This window comes from Lepidochelys olivacea (genome assembly GCF_965140295.1).
Source record: "Lepidochelys olivacea isolate rLepOli2 genome assembly, chromosome: 1".
Taxonomy (NCBI): Eukaryota; Metazoa; Chordata; order Testudines; family Cheloniidae; genus Lepidochelys; species Lepidochelys olivacea.
In genome coordinates this window covers 208,243,014-208,266,528 of record NC_140411.1, presented here as the reverse complement: position 1 = coordinate 208,266,528, position 23,515 = coordinate 208,243,014, and the positions used below count along the sequence as shown (strand labels likewise).

The following is a 23,515-nucleotide window of genomic DNA, read 5'->3' as shown; positions in this document are numbered from 1 at the left end:
TCATGTCTTTGCTGCAGCTGAAGATTATGCTCCTCTCAGTTTACCTGACCTGATGATCTTGGTGGCTGAGTAATTAGGCTTTATATGGTACAGCTCAATAATAAAGAAGTTAAAATTGGTCTATCCCTGGCCTCCTTCCTCCTCCTCAGTTCTTGCAGAGTAAAAAAAAACAAACAAAAAAAATCATTCCCCCATTCTCTCCTGGCACTCCCTTCCCCCATGCTTTTTTCCTGACTCAGGGCTGTATCCTGCCCTCAGCTTGGATACCGAATGCCCACCAATGTGAATAGGTTGCATGCTACAAATGGCAGAAAGAAGGCAGTGTTTGGATATCCATCTCCAACTCCTCTGTGAAAAGTAAACCCATGCCATAAAATCAATCAGATGGGGGCATTTTAACAGTTAACTCTCCACATCCCACATAAAAAAAGTACTACACTGAGTAAATTTTTAGAAGTTTCCTCTTACTAACATTATTTATCTCCACTAGTTAGCATTGATAGGAGTCTTAGTGTAAATGGGCCATCAGTGTTCTCCACCAGCATGGAGTCAAAAGGGGGAAAAAAAGTAACACTCTCATAAATGCATATCTAGAACTCACTTTTTAGGTCTTCCTTCTCTGTGTTCATTCCCATTTTATCTGTTCTCTTTAGAAAATCAGTTTGTGCTTGATCCAAACTCTTGACTCTTTATACTTCAGTGGACAGCCCCACCTACTCAAGTGCCAATTTCTCTGATTTCTTCTATGCCATCCTCTCCCACACAGTTCTTCCATCTTAACAAACCTGCTCAGCACGTGACAATATGAGTTCTCCTAACGCACTCTCACACTTTCCAAGAATTGCAGCCACGTGATGCAGAGATGTCAGCATGACATTGTCACTAAGGCAAGGGAAGATGCCTTGCAACATATTTATTGCTTTGGGGGAGAAATATTGTCTTTGAAGAGAGTGAACACTTGAATGAGCCAGTGAAATAGCTTGGTTTATACCAACTACAGAGCTACAAAGTTCAGCCCCTCCCACAGATACCAAAAAGCAGGGAGTCCGAGCAACCTTTCAATACAAAGTCAGGCCACTAAGGCAAAAGCGGTGACTTGGCATTTCCTATCCATGCTAGAAATGAGGTCTCTGCCCTTTCCAAGGAGATGACAACATGTGTTCCAAGTCACCTAGTGATGAGTTCTTCCAGTCATTCACTCATTAAAATGGGAACAAGGTGAAGGAGGAATATAACTGGGCTCTTGGAAACTCCCTTTGGTAACCTAACAGTAATTTGCACTTGACTGAATGTGGCATGGGAAATAGTTGCCAGTGACAAATGTGTAAAGACAAAGCTGGCATTAACCCATAAAGATCAACTCCACTTTTCAAACAGCCCTGTTCGCATGCCCAAATAGACCATACTTGCTTTAATCCCTATTTAGCCTCCTATTCACAGTATTCCCAGATTACAAGAGGATCCCTTAATAGTGAGGGGCACAGGCAGGGGGTGACGTGAGTTTTGACCCAACAGAGGTAGCCCAGAAAGGTGGTTTAGGTCTCTTAATAGAGTATGGCAGGAGCACAGGAGGTAGAGTTCAGGCAATTGCTGAAACATTAACTGAAATATTTACTGCATTTTAAGCACTTCATTGCTCAGATACAGATTATAGTAAATGTAGATTTCTGCTGGAATAATCAACTACTTGCTCCATTAGGGCAGGGGTAATTCATGGCTTTCAATGCTTAGAGGACACCTGTTTTTTTATCCTCATGTTCAAAGAAGTATCAGACAACTTCCCACTTTCCTTACTAAGGGATGAGAGTGGAAGCAAGAGACATCAGACCACCTATGATAGTCTAGTGAAAGTGACACTGTCACTCCCATTAATGTCTCAGTTTCTCCAGGAGTTAGTGACATATTTTAAAAGGATTCAGGTTTTGTAAAATGTAAAATGTAAATGTAAAATGTAAAATTTCTTTACATAGGTAGACAAAGCAAAATATTTTGTAACAATAAAATGCTAAACAACCCCTAAAACTGGGCTGTGCCATGGTTGTTTTAGAGTGAGAGAAGTAGGAAAAAGTTGCATGTCAAACAAGAATGATTTATCAAGACAAATTTACAGTTGCATGGGACTAAACTCTACTTTTGGATGAGCCTGCCAAGTTCAGGATGGATAAAAATAGATTAAAATAACATTTAAAAATCAGATTTTTAATTTAAATTTAATACAGGTTTATGTTTTAAAAATAAAACAATTTAAAGTTAATTTGAAATTGACAACCTACTTTAACATCTAACATTATAATCTATTAAAATCATTTAAATTAAACATAAAAAATAATATTAAGCAGTACGTTTGCTGCCAAGTTTTAAAGAAAACTAAACCACTGAACTGGTGGGAAGTCACTGGCTAAGCACCAGAGTTTGTTGAAGTGCTAGCCCAGTTTTTGATAGCAGTAGCCTTTTCTGCAGGTGCAGAGAGAATATTTTTTTCATTTCTGTTTATTCAACCAGTTCAGTTCAATGACTAGTTCATTCAGAGTTAAGAAACCGATTAGGAATTGAAAAAGTGGAAAAGCTTATTTTCCTTTTCCAATCTAAGAATAAAAACAAAGTGTGAGAGGATAAGATCCATTAGTTCTAAAATCCTGAAGGAAACAGTGACCAGAAACAATCAGTTCAACTCACTAACTACATATAATGCTTCCTTTGTTTAATAAGTCAGTTTTAAATGCAAAACATGTTTGATAAATTTCTTACGTGCCTAGCTTTTTAAGGTAGTTTTATTAAATAAAGAAATAAAATAATGTTTTTGTGCATTTGACTGAATTTGAATTTCCATCCAAATAGAGCTTGACACAAAATAATCACCAAAAAACCCCCAACCAATCTAGTAAACAAGAAATGCATCAAAACTTGAATGTAAAGTTTAAGAATCTTAATAAATGTAAGTTAAACTGTATAACTGTTTAAATAAATGTGCTAAGGTATAATGCATTAGGGATGTAAATACCATTTAAAAAGTTAACCGTTTAAATGATTAAAATATGTTATTTAAACAATTAAGCACCTGGGGACGATCCTGCCGGCTGGCGTGGCTGGGACTGGAGCTGATCTGCCTGAGGCCTGCTCCGGCCAGCCCGGGGCCACTGGGGCTGGCGCAGGGTTAACGGTTAAGACAGGTGAACCGGTAAGACTATTGCTTACCGGTTAACCTTTTACATCCCTATAATGCATCCTCCTGGTTAGCAAAAAGAAGCACCAAAATTTTGTGTTAAGACTATATTCAGTTGCAAAAAATTAACATTTAATGGCTTACCAACTAATGAGAATCATTAGGAAAATAACTAAAAAGCATAAATGCAAAACAATGAAAACTATTATTTAAATCAATGTTTCCTGCTTGCTGGCTTAAATCATAATTAAAATTGGTGATTTAAATTGCTTTGATGTCAATCAATCCACCCTGCCCAGGCTCTCCCTTAAGTCACTGTAAATCAAGGGTGCATGTGAAGGCAGACTCTGCTGTAGGCCTTTATTTATTCAAATTCATTAATTGTGCTTATTTCAGGCTCTAGGCACCTTATCACATTTCTATGAAGACCTATTTTAAATAAAGCATGTCAGAGCTGAGCGAAGGGCGAAACCCATAGTTTCAAAAGAAGCAATTCTTCCCTCCCCACAAAAAAAATTCTGACCTCAAATATCCGCTCTCATAACCACCCCCACCCCCCTCCGTCAGCAAAAGACTAGCTGGGAGGGGAAGTATCTAATGACATGTCCAAAAGTCACTAAATACAGGTTGCTGTGGAACAAGGAGGGAACGGAGTTCCAAGGACAAGAACCCCTCACCTAAAGTATCCTGCCACCAGCCCCCCTCCTTTTTGAATCAACATATTTGCAGTGTGAGTGTGGGTCACTTGCCAGGTTTATCTGGGTATAACCCATTTAATCATTTCCCTGTCCTTGGAGGACCTCAAGGTACACCTTGGTCCCTCCTAATTTCTGCCCATACCAGGTAATAGTCTAGTCTCCTGTGGGCTCATTTACTTGGGCGTCTTTTCCATTGTTGTGTTTAGTGTGCTGATGGCCTGTAATATACAGGAAGATAGACAAGCTGATCCAGTGGTCTCTTCTGGCCTTCAACTCTATCGATGTCTACACAGCAATTAAACACCCATGGCAGGCCTGGGCTACCAGGCTATAAACCTGCGCTGTAGACGTTTGGGCTCAAGCTGGAACCTGGGCTCTGGAACCAGCCCCCTTGCCCAGCTATGGCACCCCAAAAGTTTTATAGCCCTATAGCCCCAGCCAGAATCAGCTAACCCAGGCCAGCCACGGGTGCTTGCTTGCTGTGCATACCCTATGACAGGGCAGGGGGTGGAGTCTCAAACGTTTTTTTGCTGGGCCCACCTTTAAAAATATTTAAGGGTGTGACAACCCCTCCCAAAAAATGACAACCCCCCATGCCATCCTTACTTTTGCACTACTTCTGGCAGTGGTACTGCCTTCAGAGCTAGGCATCCAGCCAGCAGCCACCGCTCTCCAGATGCCCAGCTCTGAAGAAAGCGCAGAAGAAAGCGTGGCAATACCGCGACCTATAATAGCCTTGTTACTCCTTTCTGGGTTAGGGCCCCCAGTTTGAGAAACACTGCCCTATGATTATCACAGAGCATAGGTGAAAGACATTTTCTCCACAGACCCTGTTCAATAAGTGGGCTGCGGAATTCTGTACTAGGTACAGTTTCAAAATGCTTTTAAGGTACAGCCTCATGTAGTGCTTAAATTTTAAATACAGTAGCTTAAACTTAGAGTTGAGAAAGGTCCAAATAAACACAGCCTTCCTAAAGGAAAGGGCACAGCTTTCTTGCAAGTACAGATGATAAATGCATGTGGCAATCATTGGTACTTCAATATGCAGTAGCAACTAGGGATCCAACAAGATTCCCTAGATTATACACACTGAAAATGATGGACTTAATTTAGCAAGAAGGGCCAGCAGATTTTCCACTATTTCCTTTAACTATTACCCCTCATCTAGCAAATATACTTTTGTGTAGGCTGAACCTCACCCGTTAACCGTCCTCTATGCCCCAAATATATAACCCTGAGAGACGTAGTTAAGCCATCTTACGTCCAAGTATAGACATCGCTAGTTCAACAGAAGTATTATTCTGTCTGTCAGCTACCGCCTTGCAGGGAGGGACCCCTTCCATTGCTGTAGCAAGTGCCACTGTAGTGCTTGTAGTGTAGACATAGTCTTAGACTTTTTCAATGCAACAGTGGTCACTTTCAAGAGACAGAAATATAAAGCTCAGACCTAAGCTTACTGGATACTTTGCAGCCCACACTCTTCCTCACTAACCCCCCATCCCAATAAAATGTTAAGGACTAAATAAATTTCTGCAGAACAGCACCTTTGTGGTAGACAGGCAATTGTCCTGTATCTCTTTCAGAGAAGACCCAGATAGTAAGAAATAATATCACCAAAGGGAGACCTATTCAACCCCCACTACAGTATGCAAATTAGTTGACAATACTGAAGGCAGATGACAGACCTAAAAATAATCATGGACACTTGATCTTCCACCACCACCAATGCAACTTGCATATTATACTAAGCCCTAAAACCAAACTGCTTATAGGCAGGAACATGAAAAATCTATATGCAGCTGGAGTTATTTTGCCACAGACTTCTCAATCTTGCCTCAAATATATGTGATTTGAGATAGAGCAATGGTTAGAGAGCATATCAGTATCAAGAGAATTCACTGAGGAAGGGTCTAATGAATTTCTTCTTTAAGAGAAGTTGGCACCTTGCTCTCCTGCCACAAATAACTATCAGTTCTAGTAATGGTCCCCAACAACTTCTTGCTGACTGTTGCTGACTCGAAGGACATGGATCCAACTCACAGTTGGTAGCACATGCATCCTCAGTACCTCCAAAGCCCAAACATCCATCACAGGTTAAAATTCAAGTGAGCAAGACCACTGCCTCCACTTCCAGTTCTCAAGCGTACACATGCAGAAGCTAAGCTTGAATTCATTATACATGCAAAGAAATCTGAAGAAATTTCATAACAAGCATAATGGACATGGAACTGTTTTGTAATAATTTATGAATACTGTATACAAACCTAATTATTGGGGATGTTTACGTATGAATCTGTTGATTTAATAATGGGAAAAACAATGGCTCCAGATAAGTCATTGCTTGGTAAGCCCGTAGCAGGTTAAGAAACAATGCTGGACAGGAAGAGACATGGAAACACAAGATCAAAAGCACTCTAGAAGTTTAAAAAGGGACTCAAAAGAGAGGGAGGCAGTCGTTGGGGAGATCTTCCAGGAAACCAGGCTGATACAAACACCCACTGGCGTATATGAAGTTAGGCCTGCCTAGGTGATCATCAGGGGGTAGCAAGCCTTTGGTATGATAGACATGCTTGTAGACTGTTTTAAAATCCCCCTTTGCTCTAAATGCTTTGTTCTTATTGTGAGAATAAACAATTTTGTTTAAAAAGACTGTCTGGTCACTATATACACCATTGGTCACAGATGCTCAAAAGGGAAGAACCACAGATGCCTAACCCAGTAGGACCAACTGTGTAGGCCTAGTGGATACATAGGGTGCTGCAGTCCATGACCTAATCTAAGAGTGGGAGAATTGTGGAATTCCCCCCCAAGTGAAGTGAAGACATGAGGTCTAGCACTTGGAGAGACCAGAAGGGAAGAGGGACAGCTAGCCCTTTAACAGTTACAGCAAAGAACTGTCATTGGGTGCAAAGAGCCCAGAACAGCCAGCATATAAACCAGATGGAACAGTTCCACCACCCAGGACTTTGCCAAAGCTATGCAGGAAACAGTGAAGCCTTTTTTCACCTTATTTCAGCCACAACAATTATTTCAAGAACTCTTTGCCAAACAGAATTTCTGCCAGTGATGCCTCATCCATCTTCCTTCCCACTTTACTTGACTAACATGGGAGGACATAAGTGAGGATAACAGCATTTAGAAGCCAAAAACTTGGGACAACAATGTCAGCAAGATCAGTGACCTTAAAAGAAATATATTTATTTTAAAAGTCAAGTGGCCATTTTTATCTTCAACTTTTATTTGGTTACTACACCTGTAACTTCTCATTTATTTTAGTCTACATCATTGAGGTTGATAAAATACTAGAGTTATACTGATTCCTTTAAAAGAAAAGGAGTACTTGTGGCACCTTAGAGACTAACCAATTTATTTGAGCATAAGCTTTCGTGAGCTACAGCTCACTTCATCGGATGCATACTGTGGAAAATACAGAAGATGTTTTTATATACACTGACCATGAAAAAACTGATTCCTTTAGTGACTTTCACCTAGGGGTCTCATTCATTAAGCCTCATGCTGCTCATACGTAGAAGAGAACAGAAGGAGAAAACTGAGGCAAAAAGATGAAATGACTTGTCCAGTCACAGGCGAGTCACTGCGAAAAAACAGAGAACCCAAAGTCCCAACTCCATTTTCCCCCAACCACTAGACTTCAGTCTCTGCTTATAAATATTAGAACTTATGACTGACTCACAATATGACTCACAGTTTATTTTAATCCTCTCCCCATCTTTCACAACCTGCTTTCTGCATCTGTTATATTCATATTTTAGATTCGTTTAATACAGATCAAAAATCCAGAGGCCAGGGACCATGCCTTTTTAAAAGTCTCTGACAGCTGATATGCAAAGTTATGGCATTACATAGATAACAATACACACTCTCCCTCCATGATCCAGGTTGTCCAGTATCCTACTTGTGCAGCCATGTAAGAGTCCCAGATTTGATTGCTGGCTTCTTCCTCAGCAAACCTGGTGAAGTTTAGCTTGAAGTCTTCCAGTGGATGAAAAGCTGAAGCTGATGTGACCATTTTTCAATCCTCCTTCACAAGGAGGAGTGAAAAGAGGGAAAATAAGCTGATTCCACAGAACGGCAGTGGGGAAAATTCCATTCATAGAAATGTCTAATTAGGATATGTAACTTCAATATATTACCCTCAAGCACAAATCTCCACCAGCTGCCTATTTCAGAAGCAGGTAAATGAGCATCCTTCCTAATCTCTACACTGTTCTATCCTTTTCTCCACCATAGGCTACAGATCCTTCTTCTTGTTCCCACCATACAAAACTGCCTCTACACCAGACTAGTTTTAAATACCATAGCTTCTCTCTGATACTTCCTGGAGCATTCCAAATCCGACTTCCTGGAGGCTCCAGCAAACCCTGTGCTCAGTCTCTTCAAAATGTGATCACTGCACCTCCTTTCTCCTGCTTTTCCTCATCTATAGACACCATGAGAGATTAGCTGACATACTTTTTTATATTTATGTTTACTAGAGGACTCCTCTCAGCAGAAGTGGAAATTAGAGGGGGGAAAATAATAGATTAAAGTGAAAACAGATCAATTTCTTTTAAGTCTGCCATCTCATAATATAAAAGCAAATGGTCACATAAGTTAATGGTATGTGATTTTAGAAGAAATAAAAGGGAATATTTTCACTGCAGTACATAAAGATCCTGTGGGATTTGCTGAAGATGGTTAGAGTCCGATACGGTGATTGGAATTAAGAAACACCTGACTAAATTTGCAATTAACATTTGGAACCAGAGGCAGTAAAATGACACAAAGGTAATGAAGTCCCCACATTTCAGGGTATAAACTGAACACTGCAGGATCAGAGTGTAATTCTTTCACGTGTATGCAAACTCAACCCTGTGCAACAGTAATGCTTAGCACATATGCAGCACTTTTCATTCCACAGATCTCAAAGCACTCCTCAGCGATGGAGAAACATTACACCATTTTGCACATATGGACGAGAGAGAGAGAGAGAGAGAGAGAGAGAGATTGATTTGCTCAAGGCCACACTGAGTCAGTGACAGAAACAAGGAACAGAACTCAAGTCTTCCCATTCTTATTCTTGTGTTCTAGTCCCTGCAGCACTGTACAACTGACCAGCTTTCACGGCCGGGACTGTCTATTTCTCATGCAGCAGATATTGATAGCCACTGAAGACAGGTTACCAAACTAAGAAGACCAGTAGTCTGACACCGGATATGTATATGTTCCTAAGGATTGTATAATCGCATAGGAATCCATGAGTACCTACAATTATACTGACAGGTTTCAGAGTAACAGCCGTGTTAGTCTGTATTCGCAAAAAGAAAAGGAGGACTTGTGGCACCTTAGAGACACTGTAGCAGATGCCAGCAGAAGAATCTAATCCTCCTCCACCAAAAGTATAACTCGTGGGACCACAATGGAATAAATTAATTACTTCCAATGAAGTTAACAATCTGGTGGGTCAATTTGAGTAATATGTTTCTCATACAAATCTCAGAATCCTTTCTAAAAACTCATATGATTTCACTATCACAGTCCAAAGAGCTTAATACGTTCTCCTTGCACAGTTTCTGACAAACAGGGAGATAATGCCTTTTTTAATGCCTCAGACACAACTGGACCTAGAATGCTTTATTTGGTATTAGGCACCACATTACCAGAAAGAAATTGACAAACTGATGAGAGGTCAGAGAAAAGTAACAAAAGTGATCAAGAGGCTAAAGGAACCAACTTATGTATTTTATGAGGAATGATCTGGCTCTTCTAATAGTGTAGCTAAGCAACAACTAAGTGGAGGCATAACAGCTTATGAACATTGGGTGTAAATACAAGGAAGGGAGATAAAATTAAGGTGGTTGAAAAGATGTGCTATGAGTCTTAATTTCATGCCATTACTCCAATCAGGGAGACTGTACCAACCACAAGAACTAGCTAGAGAGAAGGGTAAGTCCTATCATTTGGAATCCAAGATGTTCATTTTTGCAGCAACATCATACTGCAAACTTATGGCTCCCTTGCTTTCTATCACTGCCTCCTGGTCTTTTATGGCATTCCTTCCTCCTATTGTATATTGTTTCTGATTATTCCCCTCCCCCAACTATATTAGCTGAATTTTTCCTAACCTGAATCTCCGAGTTTTCAGTTCATGATTCTAGTCGCCCAGCCTAGATCCCCTTGTATAATTTCTCTATCCCCACTATGCCTTCCCTCCCATCCCGCTGCTTTTTCCATGTCTGTGATGTAATTTTTTTTTGGTATTTTTAAAACGAAACGCCTACATCTTGGGTCTGGAACGACTCAGCAACGTCTCTCCAACAACAAGGTGTAACCAGAGACTAGGAAAGGATCGGGTATGAAAGCGATCAGTCCCCCCACGCAAAACATTCATGAGCTGGGGGAGCCGGATGCAAGGCAGAGTTCACCGGCCAGCAGACGCGTGCAGGACTGATGATGAGCACGGCATCAATAGGGCCCAAAGGGGAGAGGGGGGCCTGCCGGGGGTCTGCGAGGACACTGGGCCGAAGCCCGCTCCCCGCAGAGAGCCCGGCCAGCCCCGCACAAAGCACGTGGCGCGTCTCGCGGGGCGGCCGCGGCAGCCCGAGGATGCCCCGGCGCCGTTTAACCCCCTTCCCCGCGCGCGCCGCGGTCCGGCTTTAAAAGCCAGAGAACGACGCGGCCCCGCTCCCCCGGCAGCGCCGTCCGGGGAGGGAGGAGGGGGGGGCGCCTCCGCCTGGAGCCAACCGTCGGCGCCGGGAGCGGGGAACCCAAGATCTCAGCACAAGCCGCCCCGCGTGCCCGGGGGCAGCGCGCGGGGAGCAGCGGCAGCGGTCGCCCCCCGCGCTGGGGCACGGGACTGACCTGCCGGCCGCTCCGGGCTGGCTTCGTCTCCAGGCGGCGCTTTCGGCAACTCCGTCACCTCACGTCATACACAGCTCTCGGCGCACACCTATGGTATCACTCCGCCGGGCCGCCCCTTCCCCCACCCCGGCGGCGCACCCCTGTGACGGACACCCGAGGTGACCCACCCTCGCCAGGGCGCGAGGAGATCGGCTCCAACCAAGCGGGAGGGAGAGCGGGGAGCCGCTGCCCAATCCTCGGCTGAGAAGGGGATTGACAGGGCGGCGCACCAATCGCTCTCGGAAGAGCGCCTCGACCCACATGTGCCAATCAAAAGCGAATGCGGCAATATAGTGGTGCGCGGGAGGGAGAGGGCAGCCAATTGGTTGAGTGAATGGTCCGAGAAGAGGGGGTTATGATCGGCTGCGCCGGGAAGGGGCGGTGCCGTGTGAGGCTGTGTTGCTAGGCAGGGTAAAATGGCTGCGTTAGACAGAGTGAAGGTGCTGGTGCTGGGGGACTCAGGTGAGTGACTGAGTGAGGGTCCTCCCCACCCCCTCACCCGCACAGGGGCGGTTCCGCCTGTCGCGTGAACGAGTGTCCCAGCGACACGCGGGCAGCGGGGACCGCTCCTCCCCGGAGCGGTTCCCTTCGGCCCCGCCCTCCCCCCTACGCCAGGCCAGCGGCACCCGGCTCGCGCCGCGGGTGGTGTGAGTCGCCGCTGCCGAACCGCGTCGGGACCTGCCACGTGCCCCGGCTCTGACGCGGCGGCCGACGCACGTGTCTTGGCAACAGCCCTGGCGCGCGGGCCGCTCGCGGCGTGTGTTGTGCGGAGGCCGCGCGGGTGCCCAGGGCGGCCCCGCCGGCTCCCTCGCCGCGAGGCGCTGCACGGAGCTCACCTCTGAGCTGCGGCTGGGCATGAAACGGCCGGAATCCCGCTTTCCAACGTGAACCTTCAGCAGCTTTCCAACGCTTCGGATCAGCGCAAGGCGCCGACTGGTTCCCCTTTGGGCCCTGAAGGTAAACGGGGACAAGTCCAGCCCCAAAGGAGACTTCCTGTAAAAGTGAAAAAGGGGTGAGAGTTGGGCCCGACAGTCGAAACTCCTTCGGCCTTCCCATAGTGTCTGCCCTGCTGTGTCCTCATCCTCACCTTCAGAACAGCCCCCTTGTTCCCACCCTTCACTAAGTACATGCGTTTCCAGATTGGCTTTTTCTTAGTGCATCCTTTGACTGAGCTCATGATCGCCAGAAGAATCCTGTTAGTTTCAGGTTTCAGAGTGGTAGCCGTGTTCCTCTGTATCAGCAAAAACAAGGATGAGTCATTGTGGCACTTTAGAGACTAACAGATTTATTTGGGGCATAAGCTTTCCTGTGATAGAACCCACTTCATCAGATGCATGGAGTGGAAAATACGGGAGTAGGTATAAATACATGAAAAGATGTGAATTACCTTACCAAGTGTGAGGTCAGTCTAATGAGACAATTCAATTGACAGCAAGATACCAAGGGAGGAAAAATAACTTTTGAAGCGGTAATGCGAGTGGCCCATTTCAGAGAGTTGATAAGAGGGTGTGAGTAACAGTAGAGGGAAAATAGGGCTGGGGAAATTAGGTTTAGGTTTTATAATGACCCAACCACTCCTGGTCTTTATTCAGGCCTAATCTGCTGGTGTCCAGTTTGTAAATTAATTCCAGTTCTGCAGTTTTACGTTGGAGTCGGTTTTTGAAGTTTTTTTGTTGAAGAAAGTACCAGCAACACCCTTCTGCCATGTACGTTGGTCAAACCGGACAGTCTCAATGCAAAAGAATAAATGGATACAAATCTAACATCAGGAATCATAATATTCAAAAACTAGTCGGAGAACACTTCAGTCTCCCTAGTCACTCAATAACGGACCTAAAAGTGGTACTTCTTCAACAGAAGAACTTCAAAAACAGACTCCAATGTGAAATTGCAGAAGTGGAATTAATTTGCAATGTGGACATCAGATTAGGCCTGAATAAAGACCGGGAGTGGTTGGGTCTAGCCCATGAAAGCTCATGCCCAGATAAATTTGTTAGTCTGTAAGGTGCCACAGGGACGCCTCGTTATTTTTGCTGTTAGTTTCATGATCTCCCTATGGAAGGGTGCAGCAATTGGGTAGCTGTATCAGGTGTGTTCTGATACTATGGTTTAACTTCTTATGGTAGGAAGCGATTTTACAAGTCAAGTCTTCAGTAAGAAGCCAGGTCTAATGGGATTGGGTAGCAAATGAGAATTACTGTAAGAAACAAAATCGTATCATTCTAGTTTCCAAAGGTTCCACTACATATATTGTTACGTAGTCATATAAGACCAGATGAAGGCCATTAGAATATCTGGAATGGTTTAATGACACTCTCTCCCCAAAAAAAAAAAAAAAAAAAAAAATAAATTAAAAAAAATATAATTCTTTGAGTCAGAGGAGGACAAACCTTTCCAAGCAAAAGAAACTCAAACAAACCAACAAAAACCATGGGAACAACCAGAGGATGGGGATGTACAACAGCCACTGTCAAGTATAAAAGCAACTAATTATGCTTTTAATTTTATATGTTCCATAGTCATCCAGTTTTTGCTTAAACATATTTTCGCAATCTTTGACTGAAAATCCATTCTATCTCTTCACTATTCCTTTATAAAATTCTCTTTTGTCTTGTTCTGGTCTGTCCAGAAATTTCAAGTAGATTGTTAAGCTATGACCTATGTTAAGTTACCAGATACCATGAATGATGAGCATGGTGTAAATTCTTAAAAGTAAGCTTAATTTTAGAATAACTTAGTTTAAATATATTAATCATGTCCCTTCTTCATTGTTTCTCCCCCCCCCCCCCCAGTGTTATCACTCTCACGGCTATTTAACACCCACTAATCCTTTACTATTGTAGTTGCCTAATGCTGCACTCTCTCCAATTCAGTTAGATTTTTTTCAAATAGGGTGCAGTAGATACTATGGTTCAAATGTGACTTACCCATTTCTATATAAGCAATAGCACAATGTTTTCAGACTTATGTATTCCTCTTGACAAAAGCCTGTATACTATTATCCTTCATTTTACAAACCTCCATATTTATAGGGTATGTCTACAGTGGAGCTGGAGGTGTGATTTCCAGTTCAGGTAGGTGTGCTAAAAATAGTGTAGCCTGAGGCTGTACAGGCAGCAGGATGGGCTCGCCACCCTGGTTAAATATCTAGAGCTTCAGACGGGATTGTGCTTGAGGCAACTAGTGGTTCCCACAGCCCGTGCAGCCACAGTTATACTGCTATTTTTAAGCACGCTAGCTCAGTCAGCTAGCACATGTACATCTGCCTGAGCTGGAAATTTCACCTTCCACTCTAATGTAGAGATACCCATCGTGTTCCTATCACCAATATTTTCTTTACTGCTGCTGCACACATAGACATAGATGTCTAACAATACATCTAGGTCACTACCCTTTGCTATAGTAATTAGTTCATTGCCATTTAAGCTATACTTAGCATCAATACTATTTCTACCCAAATGCATCATTTTATACTAAAATGTGTTATATTTAGAATTCCACTGTGGAGCCTTTTTGCCAGATTTGCCAAGATTATTCCAGCCTGTTCAATTGATCTAAGATTACGCTATCCTCACTCTTGAGTCTTAACTATACTCCTATTTTGGTATCACTGGTAAATGTAAAGATCATGCATTGTCAGCTATGCAGCTTCAATTTATGTTTGTTTTTTCAGGTGTTGGGAAGTCTTCACTTGTTCATTTGTTGTGCCAAAACCAGGTGTTGGGAAACCCATCTTGGACTGTGGGCTGCTCAGTGGATGTCCGAGTAGGTGAAACTTTCTAAACTTGTAGTGCATAGTGTGTCTGTGCTTCAAAAATTAGAAGAAGTGAACCATCTAATCTCTGACACTGTGGGCAGTTCTCTCTGGAGTCACAGGTTCAGATCTCAGCAGGATACTTCCAAGGCCTCTAAATTAAGTTTACTGTAAGTGGGTCTTTCAAATGATATCTTAAATACTTATGCTGAAGTCTTGTCTATTTTGTATCGACATTAAAGGGTATCATGGCATTTTCTTAGTGGAAGGGGTTTACCTGGTGTCTTTGGTTAAAATTTCCTCTTCTCTCACTTACCTATAATGAACTGACAGCTGCCCTCCACCTCCTAGGTAGCTGCATTTCAGTGATGATGTATGTAAATTGTTTAACACTTTGGGATCCTTTGGGATAAAAGGTGGTAAAGGAAGGTAAGATATTCTCATTATACATTGAGCATTTTTGCTTCCAAAAATTGGGCTTTACAATGGTACCCTCTAAAGAATCCTATGTAAGCATCATATTATAGTGGAATCCTATCCTAAGCATCATATTATAGTGGATATAACTGTATTGTTACTAGTGTTCATTGAGTGGTGAACTCCGTATCAGTAGGTAAATAAATTAAACTAAACTCTTCAAAATTCCCTGGAAATCAATTGCCACATATAGCTTAATTCCCCACTCATGCTGCCTTCCAAACATATAAAAGAAAAAGATTGAATTTCATTTGTTTATATCATGTAAGAATGTTTTGCTCATGTCATTAATGAGCAGGATGTCTGAAATGCTGCCTTTTTTTACAGGCGCTGAGAGCAGACGCTAATAGCTTGGGTAATCTAGAAATTTATGAGGAAGTTTTCAGTGATGAGCAACCATCTGCATGGCATGGAGAGAAACATCCCCTTCCAAGTCTATTGTATATTTCATTCTTTCCAAGGTGTCATGCTTTTCCTGAGGCTAGTGATGATACTGTCTTAATGTCTGAACAGCATCTTTCATTCCAAAGGATCCCAAAGCCCATTTCCAACTTTTTGGGAAAAGAAATGTGGCATTTGTTTTTAATAGTGCACAGCAAAACTACGCATCAGACTTTAGGAAGAAAAATTATGGATATTGAATTCAATTGAAACTTCAGGGAGAATATAGAGAGGCAGAAGATAACTAGATCTGGACTTTTGCCAGGACACCAGTGCTAATCTTAATCATACTACTATTACCATGTGTCCTTTAATGACCACAAGAGGTCGGAACCTCACTTTTTTCATCTGCTCTAGCAGCAGAGTGCCCCTAAGCAACACAGTGAGGATTTAGCAAAAAGAAAAGGAGTACTTGTGGCACCTTAGAGACTAACCAATTTATTTGAGCATGAGCTTTCGTGAGCTACAGCTCACTTCATCGGATGCATACCGTGGAAACTGCAGCAGACTTTATATATACACAGAGAATATGAAACAATACCTCCTCCCACCCCACTGTCCTGCTGGTAATAGCTTATCTGAAGTGATCATTACCAGCAGGACAGTGGGGTGGGAGGAGGTATTGTTTCATATTCTCTGTGTATATATAAAGTCTGCTGCAGTTTCCACGGTATGCATCCGATGAAGTGAGCTGTAGCTCACGAAAGCTCATGCTCAAATAAATTGGTTAGTCTCTAAGGTGCCACAAGTACTCCTTTTCTTTTTGCGAATACAGACTAACACGGCTGTTACTCTGAAACCTGTCATTAAGTGAGGATTTAGGTTCACCAATATCTCTGAAGGAAGAAGGCCTTCTACTGGCTCAGCAAGACTGCTTCTTGAAGCACCCTTGGTGTCCATTGCAGGTCTCCTAACCTGGCCCAGACATGCGTAGTTTGTGATGAGATCTGATAGCCTCACAGTACACTGTGACTTGATTCCAGTACTCTGATTTAAAAGTTACTTTTCCAACACTGGGAATTTTTGCCCTTCCAGCTGAGGTCAGCATTGTGTGGATCACCTTCTGCAATTGATACTGTGATTATTTATGGATTCCCTCCCCCCCCCCCCCCCAGATTCACGACTACAAAGAGGGGACCCCAGAAGAGAAGACCTACTACATCGAGTTGTGGGATGTTGGCGGTTCGGTGGGCAGTGCTAGTAGCGTGAAAAGCACACGGGCAGTGTTTTACAACTCTGTGAATGGTAAAGTATGTTTGGTGTAAATCCATTTTTGTTTCCGACTGCTTTCTCTTGTGAGATGTCACTATTGGTTTTGAGTCAGGATTCACCCAGGTCTTGCTGGTTTTATTATGATATCTGCACTTAAAAAAAAAAAATTAGACAAAGAATTCATAGATTTCTTAAGTCAAATATATCTGTGTGGAGCCAGCTGTGAGCTGGAAAACCATTCTGAGCAATGTTCTGCAAATGAGCAGAATCCAGTATCTCTCTCTGTTTCAGCCTTCCTGTGTTTCAGAACTAACACAAGAGGGGGTCTTTGAAACTTCAGTAGGGTTACCTCAGGCTATGCGTGCAGTAATGAAGACATGTTTCACTCTTCCACACCTCATAAATATACAGGGACTTAAATCTTTTCTTTTCCATTGGCTGGTTCAGGACCTATGCTAGGAAAAATTTATTGGTCGTAAAATCATTTGCACTAGTCCTGCCAAGTATTTCCAGCCCTGGCAGACTGTGAGATATTATCCCATAAAACATTCTGATTACCATCATGCCTTTTTTCACTTCATCTGCAAAATAACTTTTAACAGCTGAATCTCACAACCACCTACAGGTAGAAATTAATACTTTATATCATTGGGAAAATGGTATCCTAGCTTTGAAACATTGATTTATATCCATGTAATTCATAAAACATCATCCTTTAAATTCAAGTCGGGGAGAAAAAAGGAAGGTGCTAATTGGAATACACCTCAACCCCAATATAATGTGGTCCGATATAACGTGAATTCGGATATAACTTGGTAAAGCTGCGCTCCGGGGAGCAGGGCTGCTTTACCTCATTATATCCGAATTTTGTGTTACCGCAAACGGTTCCTCTGCACGTGCCCCCCGCTTTGCTTGCTGCGGGCCCCCAGCTCAGCTCCGCCTCCTCCCACAAGCGCGCCGCAACTCCGCTTCTCCTCCCTCCCAGGCTTGCCGCACCAATCAGCTGATTGGTGCGGCAAGCCTTGGAGGGGGAGAAGCGGAGCTGCGGCGCGCTTGTGGGAGGAGGCGGAGCAGCGGTGAGCTGGGGCTGGGAGGCCGCAGCAAGTAAGGGGGGGTGCAGAGGAACTGTTCCCTGCCCTAGCTCACCTCCGCTCCGCCTCCTCCCCTGAGCGCGCTCCTGCTGCTCTGCTTCTCTTCCCCCCCCTTCCTTCCAGGCTTTCTGCGCCAAACAGCTGATTGGTGTAGCAAGCCTGGAAGGGAGTGGGAGAGAAGCAGAGCGGTGGCGGCGCACTCGGGAGGAGGCGGAGCGAAGATGAGCTGGGGTGGGGAGCGGTTCCTCTGCCTACCCCGATATAACACGGTCTCAGCTATGAGACGGTAAGATTTTTTGGTTCCCAAGGACCGCGTTATATCAGGGTAGAGGTGTAATATGATATTTCATGTCCTGTATCTCGTTATTTTATGCATTTGTTGGAAACAGAGTAGGAGTGTTCACTGAAAAATTTGAGGCAACCAAAGTTAATGACCACTTCCGAAAATTTTGTCCCAAACATGTTACTTTATTCAGGTTCTTAATCTATATTCCTTATCATGGTATCTGAGTGCTAATCAGTAGTACCTTAAGCAATGTGATCGTCATCTGTCACGTATGGTTCTTAGCATTATTTTTCTCTTCCTCTGCCCGGGAGGAAAATTGTATGGGGATCCTTATTTATTTATTATGTAGGTACCAGTCAGGGTTCTGTAGTTAAGATTTAGTTGATTTTTTTTTGCCCTTAAAGCAGGGTGAGACATTGCACTCCATATGCTTTATGAAAATATATTCATAAATGTGAATATGATGTAACTGGAATATGCTTTATGCAAAAGGTCTCTTGTAAGGTATCATTACAAAGCTTATAATCTACTGAGTGTGTTCATCCTATTTGTTTGTATGTATTATTTATACGTCTGGAGTTAGGAGAATAAGATATAAACTTGCATTACTGATGTAAATATATTAAGTGGAAGCCATTAAGGGTGACTCAGAATCAGTGAACTGTAAATGGCTCTGTTTACTTTCAAACCTTCCTGTGTACATGTGGGCCAGTCCAGGAAGAATGGCGGCTGTGGTCTCACAGGATATGTGACCATGTCACATGATACTGGAATCCATCTTAATCCTTGTACTTTTCTGTTGATGAGGCGGGGCTGGGGACAAGCACAGACAAAAGATTCCCGCCTTGTGCCAGAGCTATAAAAGGGGATGGAACAGGACAAAGGGGGCTGCCACTCATGAGAAACCCCCTGCTTACTACCTGAGATGTCTGCTGGAACTAACAGGGACTGTACCGGGGAAAGGATTGGGCCCAGACTAGGAAGGAGTCTAGTCTGTGAAAGAAGCTTATTGAAACATCTCTGAGAGTGAGAGATTACCTGTAATCAGGTTTCAGAGTAACAGCCGTGTTATTTATTTGAGCATGAGCTTTCGTGAGCTACAGCTCACTTCATCGGATGAAAAGCTCATGCTCAAATAAATTGGTTAGTCTCTAAGGTGCCACAAGTACTCCTTTTCTTTTTTACCTGTAATCAGTTTCTTAATGTTTTAGGATTAGACTTGCGTGTTTTTGCTTTATTTTGCTTAATGACTTATTTTGTTCTGTCTGTTATCATTTAAATCCTACTTTTTATACTTAATAAAATCACTTGTGTTTATTAATAAACCCAGAGTAAGTGATTAATACCCAGGGGAGCAAACAGCTGTGCATATCTATCAGTGTTATAGAGGGTGGACAATTTATGAATTTACGCTGTATAAGCTTTATACAGAGTAAAACAGATTTATTTGGGGTTTAGGCTCCAAGAAAGGCTGAACACTGCGTGCTGGGAAAGTCCCTGTTAACTGAGAAGCCCCTGGGCTGAGCGAATCTCAGTTTCAGTGAACTGCAGAGAGGAGGCGTCTAACCTCTGGGTCTGTGCTGGAGCTGACTGGAGAGTCTAACTCAGCAAGACAGGAGTGGAGGGGCCCCTGTTCTGGCAGGAGGGTTGTTCTCAGCGGTATCCTAGCTCATCGAGTGACAGTCTCGAGGGGAGTCTCTGTGACCAAACCAGTCACACAGGGATTCAGCCTCTTTGTTAGATATGAAAATACAGCATGTCCTCTCCAACACCAAATCCAGGATGTGACACCCTATGTAGGTTAGACTGCAGGTGTCATAGAGAACCAAATGAGGAAATGAAAGTTTGGGCTTTTCCAACTGAAAGATGTTGAAGTCTCCTCAAAAGTCTGAGGTATTTCAACACCACTCTCGATAAAGTATCAGTCAGCTCCTTTATGAAACCTTTAGTCTTTGCTGGTCTGTAAATGAGCATGAAAGCTATATTAGCATTGGCTATGGTTTAGATCAGACGTGGGTAAACTGTGGCCCGCGGAATCGTCCTGTCCAGCCCATGAGCTCCTGCAGGGTAGGACACTCCTACTGTCCCCTCCCCTGCTGTCCCCCTTCCCCAGCAGCTACGCCGCCGCGCGGCAGTGCTCTGGATGGCGGGGTTGCGCGCTCCTGCAGGGTAGCACAGCAACATGTCTAGCTCCAGCCAGATGGCACAGTGGCCAGACATGCTGCTCTGAGCGGCATGGTGTGGGGGCGGGGGGCGCTTGGATGGAGTGGAGGTTCGGGGAGGGGTGGTTAGGGAACAGGGGGTTGCATAGGTGTGGGAATCCCAGGGGTCATGTGAGGGAGCAGGGGTGTGGATAGGGAGCGGCGTCCCAGGGGGCAGTTGGGACAGGGAGCAGGAGGAGTTGGATAGGGGGTGGGGTCCCAGGGGAGCAGTTAGGGTCGGGGGGTCTCAGGAGGGGGCAGTCAGGGGACAAGGAGTCGGGGGGGGGGGTTGGATGGGTCGGGCATTCTGAGGGGGGCAGTCAGGGGGCAGAAAGTGGGAGGGGTTGGATAAGGGGCAAGGGCCAGGCTGTTTGGGGAGGCACAGCCTTCTCTACCCTGCCCTCCATACAGTTTTGCAACCCTGATGTGGCTATCAGGCCAAAAAGTTTGCCCAACCCTGGTTTAGATCATCAGACAAATGAATTCCATTGACTTTGTCTGACTGAGGCGCCTCTTGGATTTGATATGAGAAGAGAAGATGAATGCAGTCCTGACTTCTTGTCCTTTCTGGGCCTATGATGGGCAGAAAAACTTCAGATTCAGGCGCACTGGGCTTGCAGTTTAAGCCATCCAGGCCTTGATTATGCAGGCAGTATTGGGTGCTTCATTGCTGAAGTGTCTGTAGTTTGCTGTTTGTTTACTCCAGGTCTGGTGTTAATGAGCTTCAACTTGAGTCCTTGTGGCTTTGTTGCATCTGCTGGTTTGTGGACAGGTGATGGGTTTTGAACAGTCAATAGGTGGTAGGTATAACTCTACGCCCCATAATCTTCATAGAAATATTATGATATGAATATGGCATAACTAAGATGGGTCATGTGTGGTATCATTGGAAAGGTTATGATTTACTGAATGTGATTAGCCAATTCGTATGCCTGTATCATTTCTGTATCTGAAGTTAGGAATATTGAGTATGTAACAATTACAACTGTGTGTGTACTTGGGGAATGCCCACCAGACAGTAGGCAATCAGCCTGGATGGGCCATGGGGAAGGATAATAGAACTTTAAAGATACTAATCTCCCTCCTTCCTGAGAAGTTTCCTGGGATGCTGCTTTGACACTGCAGGGTCATGTGATCATGTCACCTGATACAGAATACCTTCTTGAAATGCTGTTACGTTTCCATGGGAAGGGAGGTCAAAACTGGGAAACAAAAGATTCCTGCCACATGCAAATCCTGTTTAAGGCTGGGGAGAGAGTTAATCTTGGCTCTTCTCCACTGCCTCCCTGCCCAAGAAGGAAGACTGCTGAAAATGCCTGAAGAAACAAAGGAATTAAGCTGGGGGAGGTAGGGGTTGAGCCCAGGCCAGACAGATCAGCATGTAAAAGGAATCCCTGGAAATCTAAGCTGCAAGCAGTGCAGTTTACCTTCAAGAAACTCTGCAACCTACTTGAAACAATGTTTAGGGTGAGAAATTATTATTTGTAGCTAGTATTTTTTAGTGTATTAAGCTTAGTTTGTGTGTTTTTGTTTTATTTGCTCAGTAATCTGCTTTGTTCTGTTGTTGTCCCTTGTAATCACTTAAAATTTATGTTTCCTAGTTAATGAGTTTTTTGTTTATTCCAAAACCCAGTTTGTGCAGTTCATGACTGGGGGAGGCATAAAGCTGTGCGTATCTTCCTCCATATTGAGGGAGGGGGCAAATTGCATAAGCTTATGCTATATAAATCTCTATAAAGCGCAAGACAATATAATTTTGGGTTACACTCCGGGGGGTATGCACCAGAGTGCTGGGCAATTCCCTTAGCTGAGTCCTCCCACACACAGCTGATTGCAAACTCTGTGTGATTCTACAGCTGGGTATGTGTGCATGATGGAAGGGGGCTTGAGAGCCTGTCACAGCAGCATAGAGTAAAGATTATCCAGGCTGGTGGGACAGGTGGGCTCAGTGGGACCCCAGCACATCAGGTGGCACCCTGGATGGCAGGGGCCAACCCATCACAGTAGGTCTCTCTCTTGTATCAGGCTTCATGTCTCTGTACTATACTTTTTTTGAGTAGTTCTTCCCAGGAGAATGGACTTGTGCAGTGGGCCTCACTGGATAGAGAAGGTTGCCAAATATCTGGGTGGAACAACTCTGTTTGATCCTGTCTGGCACTGGTGGGAAAGGTCCTTTGTAGCATGGTCCTGGAGTACTGGCAGGTGTGTTGATGGAAAGGTGGCATAATGTTAGTGTGTAAGATGGGTGAGGTCTGTGGGAGATCAGGTGAACACACATGAAAGAAGCTTTCCACAGCTGTGGATTGTAGAGCTTATGTTGTGAACAAATGGAAAAGTCATAGCATGATGTGTGCATGTGGGTGTGCAGTGCTTTCTACTCATTTTTAATTAAATTACATATTAAATAATTCTGGAGAAACCTAGGGGCATTCCACAAGTACTTGTCTCCTTTAGCAGGAGGTTGAGAGACGGAAAAGGTGCTGGCTGCTGCCAGGAATTGCTTATTGAAGGAGGAGCTCCAGCTGTGAGATCTGGGTGTCTGACAAGAGAACAACTATTGATACTGGCCTGTAATTTTTCGTACCACAGAGTTTACAGTTTGAAGGATCTTGGCAAGGAAAAGGACCAGAAGCTTAACTTTTTTAAATACAGGAAATCTTATTTATGCTTGTCTCTACCAGCCATTTGGTAAACTGTGAAAGGCAGGAGAGGGTGGCAGAGCAGATAAAGGAGGTGGTTTTGCCACTTCCATCTCTTTTGCACAAGAGATTCCCCCTACACAAGGGGAATTCACCATGAGGAATATCCAGCAGGATATGTTCACCTTTTGCTGCATAAAGTGAATGTAGCAGACTGGAAAATCCAGCCCATCGTTTTCTGATGACCCAGCTGATTCTGAGTTATGGTAAATTCACCTCTTATTTTGGGGAAAATTCTCTTCTATCCCCAAACTCCCACATTTTTCTAGAGTTGTAAAAGACTTTTTAGGAGTTTGGGGGCAAAAAGGGAGCAGCTTATTGTGGAAATGTGATTGCGACCTTAACAATGATCTGCTAATGAAAAATTGGGGTTTTGCCCTTTGTGATGTATGAAGCAAGGCTGAAAGGTTTTTCTTTAACAGTAGAAAATCAGGTCTTGTCTGCTCTGTCACTCTATGGAAGAATGGAGAATTTTTGGGAGTATGAGGACGTATATATTACATATTAAAAGCTGTTAAAAAAGACTATTTTTTAAGGTTGTAAAGTCAAGCACACAGACGTTAGGAAATTCCAGAATTCAGGTTGCCTGTGCG

General features: G+C 43.7%; 2 protein-coding genes across 3 annotated transcripts in view; one reads left to right on the top strand and one right to left on the bottom strand.

Moving 5' to 3' along the window:
- Nucleotides 1–10,908, bottom strand: part of GTF2E1 (general transcription factor IIE subunit 1) — a 96,879-nt gene extending 85,971 nt beyond the window's left edge. The window contains exon 1 of the mRNA XM_084617683.1: nt 10,723–10,908. The gene's annotated coding sequence lies outside the window, so the exon portion shown is untranslated. The remainder of the gene's footprint in view (nt 1–10,722) is intronic.
- Nucleotides 10,909–11,072: 164 nt separating this feature from the next.
- The window catches only part of RABL3 (RAB, member of RAS oncogene family like 3), a 29,025-nt gene continuing 16,582 nt past the window's right edge, over nt 11,073–23,515 (top strand). For both annotated transcript variants that reach the window (XM_084617684.1, XM_084617685.1), the window contains exons 1-3: nt 11,073–11,223; nt 14,435–14,526; nt 16,549–16,678. In XM_084617684.1, coding sequence (XP_084473810.1) covers nt 11,178–11,223; nt 14,435–14,526; nt 16,549–16,678 — 268 coding nt within the window. In that variant the 5' untranslated portion in view covers nt 11,073–11,177. The remainder of the gene's footprint in view (nt 11,224–14,434; nt 14,527–16,548; nt 16,679–23,515) is intronic.